General features: G+C 37.4%; 2 protein-coding genes across 3 annotated transcripts in view; both read right to left on the reverse strand.

Moving 5' to 3' along the window:
- Positions 1-975: 975 nt before the first annotated feature.
- LOC131438725 (PRKR-interacting protein 1 homolog) lies at positions 976-2,050 on the reverse strand. Its single transcript, XM_058608936.1, has 2 exons — positions 1,830-2,050; positions 976-1,770 (listed from the first exon to the last, which is right to left on the reverse strand). Exons 1-2 carry the CDS (start codon positions 1,944-1,946, stop codon positions 1,066-1,068), a joined length of 822 nt encoding a protein of 273 aa, XP_058464919.1. The 5' UTR covers positions 1,947-2,050; the 3' UTR covers positions 976-1,065.
- Positions 2,051-4,999: 2,949 nt separating this feature from the next.
- Positions 5,000-13,514, reverse strand: part of LOC131438154 (lissencephaly-1 homolog) — a 147,978-nt gene continuing 139,463 nt past the window's right edge. For both annotated transcript variants that reach the window (XM_058607985.1, XM_058607986.1), the window contains exons 5-7: positions 8,147-8,302; positions 7,884-8,079; positions 5,000-7,819 (exon numbers count right to left, since the gene is read on the reverse strand). In XM_058607985.1, coding sequence (XP_058463968.1) covers positions 7,746-7,819; positions 7,884-8,079; positions 8,147-8,302 — 426 coding nt within the window. In that variant the 3' untranslated portion in view covers positions 5,000-7,745. The remainder of the gene's footprint in view (positions 7,820-7,883; positions 8,080-8,146; positions 8,303-13,514) is intronic.

Here is a 13,514-nt window from a genome sequence, read left to right on the forward strand (position 1 = left end):
TACATCGGACAAACAAAGAGAACACTGGACATTCGTTTCAAGGAACATATCTCAGAAATAGCGAAAGCATCCAAAGAATTGGAAAAGGGACTACCACATCACTTCAAGTCAAAAGTAGCAGAACATGCCTTTTTTGAAGATCATGAACTCTCTACTAATGACATAAAAATCTTAAGACAAATTTCCAATCCATGGAAATTAGATTCAGCAGAAAGTTTAGAAATTTTCAAAAATAACTCCATCTCTTTATTAAACCGAGACCAAGGGAATAGATCTTCTTGGCTTTTCCAGTTACTACCCATATCCAAGATAAAAACAAACATAGAAAACACTTAACTCTTCCAGTTTTCTGTTACCTGTTTTTACCTTTCATTTTGTGGTTTACCTACTTACGTTTCTACCTACTTAAGTTTGTATAAAAGGAACTTCATTGCAGCATTCTTTCAATAAACTTATAAAACCGATACACTGAAGAAGGATGCAAATAGCATTCCGAAATACGTATCTGTATTATAACGTTTGATACACCTTCGAAAAAATAGTGACTGTGAAAATAGTGACTTTGTGAGAGTGTAATGACGTGATATAACATAGTGGAATTCAACGGTACAACAACAGTACTATTAGTGATGTAGACTTTGCTTTGCTACATATATTTACAAATCTGACATGTCTGCGCCAAAAAACTATTAACTCACCGATCGGTATTGTGACAAATATATAATTTAATTGCAATGAATTTTACGTTAAAAAAAATCTTAAGCATGACTACTAATATTGGAATTTACAAATGAAAGCAATTGGAACTACTGTGAATAACGTTCTTTGAATTCATGCAATTGACGAGTGATTACATTAAGTTATTTTCAAACAACTTAGCACAAACGCTTCACACTTCGTATTTATTTTATACTTTGCAAAAAAATTGCATCAGAACAATCGATCTTTTGCATTTAAGAACTAAACAAAGTTAGGTTTGTTATCAAAACAAGTTAATTTTATTTATTCGCTTGATTTGGGAGAAAATCAATCTTTTACATCTAGCTTACATTTGAACGTTGAAAATTACTTTGTATGTTCAGATAGTTCGACATTGGAGTTATCTTCGTCGTTGAGTTCAATGTTTTCCGACTCCTTAGTTGCATTTTCCGCTACATGAACTGTAATGGATTCTGCATTCTCATTGTTCGTTTTGTGTATATCCTTCATTTCATCTTCAATGTTCTCTTTTATTGATACATTTTCATTTTGCGCATGTACCTCTTTTTCAACACTTTCTTTCGTGGTCTCATCTTGCGCACATCCTTCTTTCGTCATATTATCTTCATTTATGTTCTCATCTCGTGAATTACTTCTATCCTCAGTATGTTCTTGTTCCTTAGCGTCGTCGGAATTTTCTCCCTCCTCCTTTTCATCATCTTCGTCTTCGCTTTCTTCGATTGGGTTTTCCTTGCGAGGTTTTTTACCACGATTTGCCTTCTGTTTATTTTTCTTCTTCAAACGTTTCGCCCGCTTTTTAGCAGTTTTTTCCTCCGCCAATAAGCGATTCTGCTCTAGTCGCTGTTGAAAATCTTCGTCCAACTGTTCCGAACGACTTTTCTCCTGTATATGCTTTTGTCGGGCATACTCTTTTCGTCGTAAATGACGATATACATGAAACTCCCCAGAGCCGGCTCCTGCACTAGATCCCATTACGTTGCGCACGAAAGTTGGAATGGCATTTGAGAAGTCGCGTTCTTTAGGTGATTCTGGTATAATGACCGGTTTCTCCTAAAATATAAATAAACTAGTTATAAATGTGTAATGTAAACTATATGGTATCAATTCACAGGATTTTTCATAAGTTTCTCCAATTTTGCCCGTTGAATGTCTGCAGCATTTCGCACAACAAATTTCTTTTTTTCGAAATCTGTCTCCGTGGACTGCACTTCGTTGTGGATGTCCATGATGATAACAATTTTAGTAATGTCCCGAAGAAACTAATCTATATAGCTGAATTACAAACAAAAATGATGCATCGTAATATGCATACGTTTGTTTACCACTTCGAATATTCTTGACAATAAACAAACGTGAGAAGAAGGTATTCTCACGATTTTCACACACTCTTACCAGCCGCTACTTAATTTTGGGTCAAAACCTACCCAAAATCAACTAAAGTGCATCTCCTCAATTTAGGGTAACGAGTGATGACCTCAAAATTTTGGTAATTGTAAGTTTAGTACAAGTGTTATGCCATACACTGAAAATCATTGCTACCTATTTTTTGAGGAGAAATCACTCATTGTCGAGCTCTCTATGAGCTACCCAAAATTAGGTCGTTATCTACTCAAACTTTGAGTTGATCGGTAGAAATGGGTAGCGTGCTTTGTTATGGCATAACACTTGTACTAAACTTACATTTACCTAAATTTTGAGGTCATCACTCGTTACCCAAAATTGGGGAGACGCACTTTAGTTGATTTTGAGTAGGTTTTAACCCAAAATTAGGTAACGGCAGGTAACAGTGTTAGAACCTTATTTTTGCTCACCAAATCGATCCGTACAGAGCAGGGATGCCAGGTACACAGATTAATCTGTGTTTCATAGATTTTCAATTTTCTGCACAGATTTCAAAAATGACACAGATTTTCACAGATTGTTGAAAATGATCACAGATTTTCACAGATTCTGGAATAAATCACAGATTTTTTAAATCAAGCACAGTTTAGCACCAAAAAAAGTACAGAGCGGTTGAGGGAAAAGGTACAGAGCCAAATTGATTTCGATCTGCTATTAGGATACGGGAAACGGGCACAGATTTTCACAGACAGGTTTTTGGGTTGATCAGATTTTTGAAAAAATGACCTGGCATCCCTGCTACAGAGATGAAAGGGAGGAAACTTCTACCTATTTTTGAAGAGAAATCACTCATTGTCGAGCTCTTCTATAAGCTACCCAAAATTAGGTCATTATCTACTAAAACTTTGAGTTGATCGGTAAGAATGGGTAGCGTGCTTTGTTATGGCATAACTTACATTTACCTAAATTTTTAGGTCATCACCCGTTACCCAAAATTGGGGAGATGCACCTTTAGTTGATTTTGGGTAGGTTTTGATCCAAAATTAGGTAGCGGCTGGTAAGAGTGTAGAGTAATACTTTCAACAAAGTTAGCGGATATTTACGTGTAGGCCCTTACTCAAAACCCGAAAGATACTTCCTTCGATTTCATACAGTTCTTTTCGAAGTTCTTTCACTATCGTCGTCATCGAAATGTGTTGACCTTCTCAAGTAGCAAACATTGTTCTTGTATTGTATTTTATAACTATATACTCGCAATGATTGTGCGATTGGAAAAGCGTGCAACAAGTATCTTGTTTGGTATGTTCCACAGCAGTAATATTTCTTAAGTGAAAACTGGAAATGGAACTGCTTAAAAGAACTTATTGTAGAGTCAGTTATAAAAACCGATTTAGAACTTAATTCTTTCTGGTTTTACAAGCAGTAATATGAACGGTTCTCATATTTTCTACAAAAACGTGTGAAATCATTTATCTAACATATCCAACAAATATAACCATTCTGTAGTAATTGTGAAACATGGCATTTTTAAGAAGTATTAATTGCTACTTGGGTTCAGAGATCTCCTCTGTGTGACGAAGAGCAAGCAAAATTTCTCCCCTCGCACTGACAACTTCAAGGAGAGCTATACACCACTGTTGTATAAAGTGTGCACGCATCATGAGTGCGTTTATTTCCTTTTACCTCCTCCACTGAATCGCACCTAAGTGCTAGAGCATTAGCTAATAAATTCTCTGAGGTGGATGCAGATACTTTCACTGAAGTGTACACGCCGGTGAGCACTCTGGTGTATGGTTTGCGTAGAAGAAGCTTGGACACGCAAAATCAGCAAAATAAAACAATTTATCGTAAAATTTTCGGTTTTCCTTGCAAATTTTTCATAGCAAGACCAGATCTACTCTCTATTAATTGAAGTTCACAGAAGTGTTCGCTCACCATCACGCGCCAGTGGTCACTTGGGTGTATTTAGACGAGAGCGCGTGAGAGCGATTCATGCGAAGAGAATGTGTTTCACTCGCGCCAGTTGCTTTAACCACAAGCACACACTCCAATGCTGTTTATTCGACACTGAGAAGTGCGCTTTCCTCTTTGTGCGATGCTTCGCTTTTTGCATCCTCGGTGTGGACAAGAATCTGACGCCAGCGTGTATCACTCTGGTGAAATGCCATCTCTGCTTGGGTTCAATCAGTTCCGTCCAGTGACGGTGCCATCCCCGTGCTCTATAAATAGTTGAAACTTTACGTCTGCTTAACGGTTCAAATTGAACTGCCGAGTTTTGCATTAAGCAGTCCAATTTGAACTGCTGTGCACTGATGAGACAAAGACGAAACGTAAACATATCAAAATCGGTCGTTTGTTTTTATTCTTTCAACTCTGTGTAAATTAGAGATAGGCAAAACCGTTCGTTTCGAAGAACTGTTCAGAAATTCATAGTTATTCCGAAAGAACTAGTTCTGTTGTGCAGTTCTGCCGCACTCCTGAAATTTGGTATGTTTCATCGAAAATTATGAGAGCCACAAATTTTATTTGTTGAAAATAGGTTCGATTGCTTCCATTTCCATTAAAAAGAATAGTGAACTATCATTCTTTTGTAAAGAACTCTAGTTCACTCTTTCTTATAGAAAAAATCGTTCTTTTGAACCGTTCGCGAACGGGTTGCTCACCTCTTGTGGGAATATCTATTTCAACGAGTTCAAATGCTCCTGTGTACGAGAGTGTGGAAGAATTTGGACTTATGATTCGGCTTTTTTAGGTTTCATCTTTTGGTCATTTGGTTTCATCATTTTCGGCTTATTATGCTTCGGCTTTATGTGGTACGTAAGAACATCGTCGGCCTTTCGTTATTCCGCTTTTCGTTTTTCGATCTTTCATTAGGTTCCCATACTGAATACGAAGCACAAAAAAAAGAATTTCTTTCAAAATCAACGAAAACATAAAATTGATATTTTTAAATATATATTATTACCATTTTGAATAGTATTTACAAAGAGAAGTACGCTGTTTCCACATAAAGGGCTGTTGTCAGAAAATGTAAAATTTGCAATGTTGCATGCTGATTTAACCTTTTGAATTTGTTGGTTAAAATATGCTTGAAATGTGTGTTTGTTGTAATAATTTTCATGGTCGTACTTCAAAAAATGGTCTTCGATCATTCAGCTTTGTTTTCCGAAAAGATTGATTATTATTGGTTATTTGTCGAAGACGTATTAAACAAAACGCAACTAGCTTCTTCATTACTTCGTATGTTTTTTTTTCATTCGCCAAGTTAAACGTAATACTAATCTAAAAGTATTTGCACTCTATTTAAAAAAAATTGCAAGGCTGCGTCTACTAAAATCTTCTATCGAATTCTATGATTCCTGTCATGCCAATTTTATTTTGTTGATCAAATTGAAGAGAACTTCTCGGAGTCGATCTATAACTACTGTTTGTATGCAGAATCATTTGAACCCATCGTTGTCAACCCGTAACACTCGACTAGTGATGATTGTAAATTTTATTTGCATGATCGCTTAAAATAAAATCAAATCGTTATCGTCGAAACGGTGACTTCCTACTATCGAATTCGTCTAGATTTATTTTTTTTATCCAAACATACGAATGTGTTTTCACTGCCAAAAGTCGAACTCTGAAAAGGGATCTCTTCAAGATGAATCAGACCACTCATTTTTACAAAAAAAAATAATAATAAAGACTCAAAATATTTAGCCCGAAACTAAATTATCTGAACTTTTTGCTATATTGATAAAATCTTTTAGAGAATTTTAAGAGAAAACTAGGAAACTTTTGCGTTGGTGCGGGAATTGAGCAAAATAATATACAAGCTACGATTGCTACAACTGCGCGCTACAATCAGCTAGAATAAACTATGTATGCCATGCCTCTTCGTCTCAGCGAGGGAAAATTTTCGAATAATGACGCATCTTCTTTTCGGAAGTACATTTTAAGCCAGTAATCGTTTTAAATTAAAATCTAGTTGAATCAGTTGGTATTTGTTTCATAGGCTTAAGGTGTGTCGATAGCTGGAAGCGATTCTTCAAGAAAATTTCAGCCTGTTTTCTTATAAATTTAAAATTTTTTTCTTAGTGAATGCAGCATTTTCATATTTCCAGTTAGAGCCGTAGCTAAAGTGTTAATAGTTTATTTTTTCATATATTTTTGTATCAATTATAATCAATAACTTAGTAACCATTGCTCTCCTGTTCTTCATTTCATAGTAAACAAATATTTCCAGGAAGGTCAAGTTCGGTTATAGTGGGTACTTTTTACAGAATGGATTCAGTTGTTGCTGAAGATTATTTCCTCTTGTTTGTCCGGCACATGTTTTGCATTCGTTGTTCTCGTGCTTGTTTACTCGCTCATGCACTCTCATTTGACTTTGCCCTTCCCTATAACCGATTGATAGGGTTCGTGAGAACAGGAGGGAACGTGTTCGTCACTAGAACTGCTGGCAAAGTTGTGGTAAATAATTTGATAAAAAAAGGTAAAAAGACGTCGACTTACAACTTTGTAAGATGCTAAAAATATCCCGTAATCGAGCTACGTTTTGCTATGAGTATATTAATGTATGTGTATGTACACGGAAACGAAACAACGTTGACCACACCGAAGTGTAAACTATAGCGAACAAATTCACAGCAAATTGTAACAGCTTGCCGCTGAGCAACATATTTAGTCGTCGGTGAATGTCCAACAACTATTATACAGAACAAACAATGGCTTTTCAGGTCACGTCGGAAAGAAAGCTAAATGCATTACAGATTATATAACGTTAGCTAAATGAACATTTGTAGTCCAGAGTTGACTTGAGTTTCAAATCTACATATCAGAACTTGTCGTTCAATTTCCGGCGACATACACGGTATGTCGCAACTTAGCATTACTCCGATCTATCGAGCGAATTCCGAAACTACCCTCGCAATATGGCAAACAATACAGAGCCTCGAACAAACGTTTGCGCCACGGTGCACGACAAGAGTGAAATAATCAGCAAACCTTCGACCATTTCCGAAATGTTTTCCCAAATTCGTTCGATTTCGGTATTCGTCGTTTCATCCTGAAAACAAATCTGCTGTGATCTCTCTACTTTCTCTGTTCACGCTCACGATCTAGCTTAACGAGTCGTAAAGTTTACATATTGATATCGTTCGTCTGGGGCCGTTCCTTCTAGTTGGCACCTTCCTTCACTCTCAACCAAAAGCAAGCATCTCTACCATCGTAACTTTACTACTTTTATGCTGTTCTAGCTTCCAATATGATTTCTACTTGCTATGAATAGTAATTATAAGAATATAATGTGATAATATGCTTGTTGTTTAATTAGACTGAGTGTCATACTACTACAATCAGTATTGTTGTTGCTGCTATAAGCTTCATTTTATTCCAAACTCCATATTATTGAAACATTGACACAGCATGTGGTGTTTCAATGAACGAAAGAAAGAAAGAAGTTACTATTTAAATATTTAACTGGTATTATTTCCATTGTAGTTTGTCCATGTTGTTTCATATCATGTGTGTATTCAGAATATTTGCGTATAGTTTTCGCTTGTTGTTAAAGTCGTTACCAAATAGATATTTCACCAGCGCTGCTTATGTTACTTTGCTTCGGTTGTTTCTTTTTTTCCATCACTTCGAGTTAGTATAAAACGGACAGCGGAAACCCAAGTCCTGCGAATGTTCGCTTAGCGACACTCCCAAACTTTCACTGTCGTATCCACGCTGCCAGATATGACAAACGGATGGGACTTATGCATATCTGGAATGTATAGGAAAAGTTGCTATTGTATTCATAAAAAAGCAATCCTGACTCAAGTATTTACCGAGAGATGTACAGAAGTGCGAGTGAGCATACAGTGTCTTCATACAGCGCTTGTTGCGTAAATCCCAGACGCGTAGCGTCTTGTCGTCACTGGCGGAAATAATGTATTTGCCACCGGGATGAAACACTATTCCACGTACCCAGTTATCGTGGCCTACAAGCGTGAACAGACACAGCCCAGAGCTGACATCCCAAATCTGTAAATAATCAAACAGTGACAATCAGTTAGTAGGCTTAGAATTGCGGTCATACTACAAAACTTACCCTAATGGTTTTATCTCTCGATCCAGATGCGAGGAAGGGACCCTGATGTGCTCCCTTCTTGTTGTCTGCTCCAGCAGCTTCGTTGATAGCTGCCGCAGCCGATTCAGGTGCCCAGGCAATGCATTCCACTGTATTTTCGTGTTCTCGTAGTTCGGCCTGCAAGATTTCGATGAGAGCATTAGTGTTTATGACGCAACAGCTTAGAGCAACTTTGTAAATAGCAAACAATTCATAGTCTCGGAAGGGTTGATGAGTGAAAGAGTGAAAACCAAAATTTACATAAGTAGTCCTATAAAACAGGTCTAGAACCTATTACTTGCTAGTTATACCAACATATGTGGTGAATTTTTTCCACTAAGTGATCTAAAATTGGCATAGAATACTGTAGTATTCTACTCTCCAGATGACTACCCGGTCATCATCCATGGAAATTGAATTGAAATGTCAAATTGCCTTACAGGGCAGCCAAGAGATTCGGGATTCCTTGGCTTAGTATAACACTACGATCCTCTTGTCCCTGTTGAATGAGTTCACCGAACGGACAAACCGTATGGCATCCGGCGGAATTATTTCAACTCAGAACATCAACGTAAATCTCCATGTCGAGGACTGAATGACTACAGATGCTTTAATAAGGCAGATATGAACGAAATATCTTAATCTTGCTCTTGCTGTGATAAGCGAAGCTCTGACAAAACGAACGCTTTTTTTCAACTTTTCAACTCGTTGACTCGGAATATTAATACGGAACCTGTTAAATATGAGCATATTTAAACCAATATATTGGATGTCTTTTAGTTGTCATATGCAAAGTGCTTGATATGAAGGGAATCTATCGCGACTTCGGCAGAATTTAAGACTTCTATCTCGGCTTCGATAGCTTTGGGGCAATAACCAAGTTTCCAAAAAGAGAACTTCTACATCGGAGAATTATTGAACCCAGTCTCCGTTGCTTTCGAAAAGAATGGTATGATTGCTGCACGTGAAATGCCTGGAGCATGCATACTTACAAATAGTGATATTAATGCTTCTGAGCTCACAATGCGAGATATTTGAGCTGTCAAAGTTGAACAAAGCTATTAAACCGTACACAGGAAAAAAAACGAGTTTCGTGTTTAGATAAAACATTGTTTTTTAATGGGTAAAAACACCGTGCAAGCGAAACAATGGATTGAAAAATGTTATCCGGACTCTTGTCCATCAAAAGCAACGATTTGTCGGTGGTTCGCCGAGTTTAAACGTGGTCGTACCGACACAAATGACGCGGAACGCTCGGGTAGACCTGTGGAAGCCGTTACACCGGAAAATGTGAATGAAGTGACAAAAATTATAATGAAAGATCGTAAAGTGAAGCTCCGTGAGATTGCTGAGATGACACAGATATCATATGGAAGTGTATTCACTATCCTTCATGAAAAATTGAGCATGAAAAAGGTTTTTTTCCAAGTGGGTGCCGCGATTGCTTTCGAAGGAAGAAAAACAGCAACGAGTCGATGATTCAGAAAGCAGTTTATCGCTATTTACTCGCAACAAAAAAGATTTCTTGCGTCGTTACGTGACCATGGACGAAACATGGATACATCACTACACTCCAGAGTCGAAGCGGTAGTCATCTGAGTGGCGCACAGCTGGCGAAAGCCGTCCGAAGCGTCCGAAAACGCAGCAGTCAGCTGGCAAAGTCATGGCGTCAGTTTTTTGGGATACGCATGGCGTGATTTTGATTGACTACCTCGAAAAAGGTAAATCAATCAACAGTGATTATTATATTGAATTACTGGTGCGTTTGAAGGAGGAAATCACAAAAAAACGACCGCACATGCAGAGAAAAAAATCCTTTTTCATCAAGACAATTCACCCTGCCACAAGTCGATGAAAACAATGGCGAAATTGAACGAATTGGGCTTTGATCTGCTTCCCCACCCCCCATACTCGCCAGATTTAGCCCCTAGTGACTACTGGCTCTTTGCTGATCTTAAAAAAATGCTCCAGGGAAAAAGATTTGGCTCAAATGAAGAGGTCATCGCTGAAACTGAAGCTTATTTTGAAGCGAAAGATAAATTTTTTTATAAACATGGTATTGAAAAATTTGAAAAACGTTGGAACCATTGTATCACCCTAAAAGGTGATTATGTTGATGAATAAAAAAAAATTTTGCAAAAAAAATGTTGTTTCCATTGTTAGTCTCGGGACTTATTGATCCATGTGTTATTGATCGGCATCTATAACCAGAGATGACCATCTCCTCTGTGTGACGAAGAGCAAGCAAAATTTCTCCCCTCGCATATATACACCACGCTCTTCTTTTTCACATATATACACCACTGTTGTATAAAGTGTGCACACATCATGAGTGCGTTTGTTTATTTCCTTTTACCTCCTCCACTGAATCGCACCAAAGTGCGAAGGGAAGTGCAGAGCTAATAAATTCTCTAAGATGGATGCAGATACTTTCACAGAGGTGTACACGCCGGTGAGCACTCTGGTGTATGGTTTGGGTAGAAAAAGCGTGGGGTAGGCAATATCAGCAAAATAAAACAATTTATTGTTAAATTTTCGGTTTTCATTGCAAATTTTTCATAGCAAGGCCAGATCTACTCTCTATTAATTGAAGTTCACAGAAGTGTTCGCTCACCATCACGCGCCAGTGATCACTTGGGTGTATTTAGGCGAGAGCACGTGAGAGCGATTCGTGCGAAGAGAATGTTATTCTCTTGCACCAACTACTTTCAACACAAGCACGCACTCAAAGTCAAAGAAACCTACGCCCTGGTGTATCACTCTAGTGAAATGCCATCTCTGTCTATAACTTCCAGTGGCGTCTCGTGACGAAATCTATGGGTTGTGCACCGATTATATGGTATGATATCAGGTGTGACAGTTAATTAAAAATTGAATGGATATTCGCTCGTGTTTTTCAATACAATGAAATAACGATATACGTCTGGACGGGAAATGCAAAATGGGAATTTTTATTGAACTTTTTTTTTCTATCATCGTTACAATAAAAGAATTCGATGCTATGGACGTCGAACAAAACTGTTAATAATGTTATCAATAAAACCGCTTCGACGTTGCAGCTAAGACAGCCAAGGATGCCAGGTATTTTTTTAAATCAGTGTTCAAAGCAAAAAAGGATCCCGTCACTTTTAAACGCTTTATATGACACTTTGTTTTCCCTACCAATTTGAAGACTTTTAGGGGCTTATTGTCAGTCTGTGATTGATTTCAGAACAGACTTCTGAAATCAATCACAGACTGACAATGAGCCCCTAAAAGTCTTCGTAAAAGACTCTGGAATTCCAGATACGGAAGTCAGAATCGGATAAAATTCACCAGTTTTGTATGTATGTATACCACCATAAATCCTTCAATTTTAATTAATTTATGTGAAATTGACATGTTTATACTAATTACCCTGTATCTCCTAAACTGGTAGTTTGATCGTAAAACCTTTCGTTTGAATCTTAAATCGGTTCAACCATCTGCGAGAAAAATGAGTTACACTATTTTGATTTCGTTTCACATATCATCCTGTAGTTCCGGAACCAAAAGTCGAATCGAAACGTAATTCAGGAACCTTGTTTGGGAGCATACGACATATGAATCTGAGTTTGTAGAAAACGGTTGAGTCATCTCCGAGAAAATTGAGTGAAATTATTTGTTACACATGCATTTGCTGATCTCGACTAACTGATTCGAATGGTATATGGGTGTTACGTTCTCCAGCATTTATTGCTGTAAGTAGTTTAAATAAATATAATTATGGAATTACTTTCAACTTGAAAATGCTGCCATCATCTGGTTTACATATATCATATTCGAACGATTATGTTACCAAAAACGAAGCGTTCTGAAATCGCCCTGGGCGTTAGCACAACCTTGAGACAGATTGAATGATGCTGTCACGGTCCCAGGGCTGGTTTGTATCCTTACTCGATGGAGAAGGATGCACACTAATGGTGCCATAGGTAATGTCTGACAAGAAGAGGCAACAATACACAGAATGGGAACGATAAAATGGATATGTTCCTCTTTCTGAGTGTGCCAAACTTGTCAGGCATTGTACATGCTACAACAAATACTGCACTTTGATCTAGGGTAGCGAAGCGATCTACTAATCAGGTTTGATCTCTTTTGCAGTATGCAGTTGGTTTTATGATGACGGAATCATATACTCTTTGTTACCTTTTGGAACCGCAAATGGCGTGGATAACAGCGTCCAAAACTTCCACACATTGTAGTTTAGTTGAATGTTGAAAATAGCTTTCTCATAGATTACATTGTAGTATGCTTGGTGCTTTATTAGAAATTCGTTACTTTTACTTAGATCCATACTAATACTCCACTCACTCATCATTCATCATTCATCACTCAAAAACATACATTAATTTCCTCTTCCCAGATTGTATATTAAGTACTCTATCAAGCCATATTTAGTAAGTATAATTTGTATTTAATATCTTCTTTAAATATTTCAGCAACGCACTTGCACATGGTGAAAGGATCAATGCACAATTCCGGGCCAACGCCAGTGTTCAGTTGGTCAACATAGACTAGTTCGTCAGGCGTGGAATTGATATTGCATATTCTGGATCCATAAATGGGCCCGATTCAGAATTTGCGCTATTCAGCTGCCCGACCGGTAAACCCATAAAAAAACGAACCGTGCTGAAATCGGTCCGAGGCAAAATATCATGAAAAAGGATGCTGTACATAGTCTTTTTGGAACTAAGAAACAATTGTATGTGACAGTATAAAAAATCTTGTTTCTAATCGTGCTCCCAAGCATTGCCTTGTCATACAGCAGCGCTCAAAACTCCTACTACTGGAATAAGGTGGAAGGTCGCTTACACAAAAATATTGATATTTCCGTTAAAAAATAAACGGATTTTAACAATCTATGTCTTGTTGGATAGCTATTACCGTACGAAATCTAAATCTGAAAACATAATGTGTGTTCAAAGGCAATTGTGACAGATATTGTCAATAAAAATTGAAAATTTTGACATAAAACTTCGTATAACTCAAAAAGTAAACATCCGGTCTCAAAACCATTCAATAGAACTTTTTTTTTGTTTGAGCTGTTAGTAGAATATTCTCACTAATAGTACTGTTGTTGTACCATTGTTCTAATAAACTTATTAAACCGATACACTGAAGAAGGATGTGAATAACATTCCGAAACACGTATCTGTATTACAACGTTTGATACACTTTTGTGAAAATAGTGACTGTGAAAATAGTGACTTTGTTAGAGTGTAATGACATGACATAGTAGAATTAAACGGTACATTCAATAACGTTCAGGGTGACGGGGAGACCTTTCATTTGCGACTAGTTTAATCAAAATCGGTTCAGTCATCTCTGA

The sequence above is a fragment of the Malaya genurostris genome, chromosome 3 (genome assembly GCF_030247185.1).
Source record: "Malaya genurostris strain Urasoe2022 chromosome 3, Malgen_1.1, whole genome shotgun sequence".
In the NCBI taxonomy this organism is placed as follows: domain Eukaryota; kingdom Metazoa; phylum Arthropoda; class Insecta; order Diptera; family Culicidae; genus Malaya; species Malaya genurostris.

Excerpts from the sequence above, each read along its gene's own strand:
- LOC131438725 (XM_058608936.1), bottom strand. The coding sequence starts at position 1,946 with ATGGACATCCACAACGAAGTGCAGTCCACGGAGACAGATTTCGAAAAA. Across the intron at positions 1,771-1,829 it reads AGAAACTTATGAAAAATCCT|GAGAAACCGGTCATTATACC; the intron begins GTGAATTGATAC and ends TTTATATTTTAG.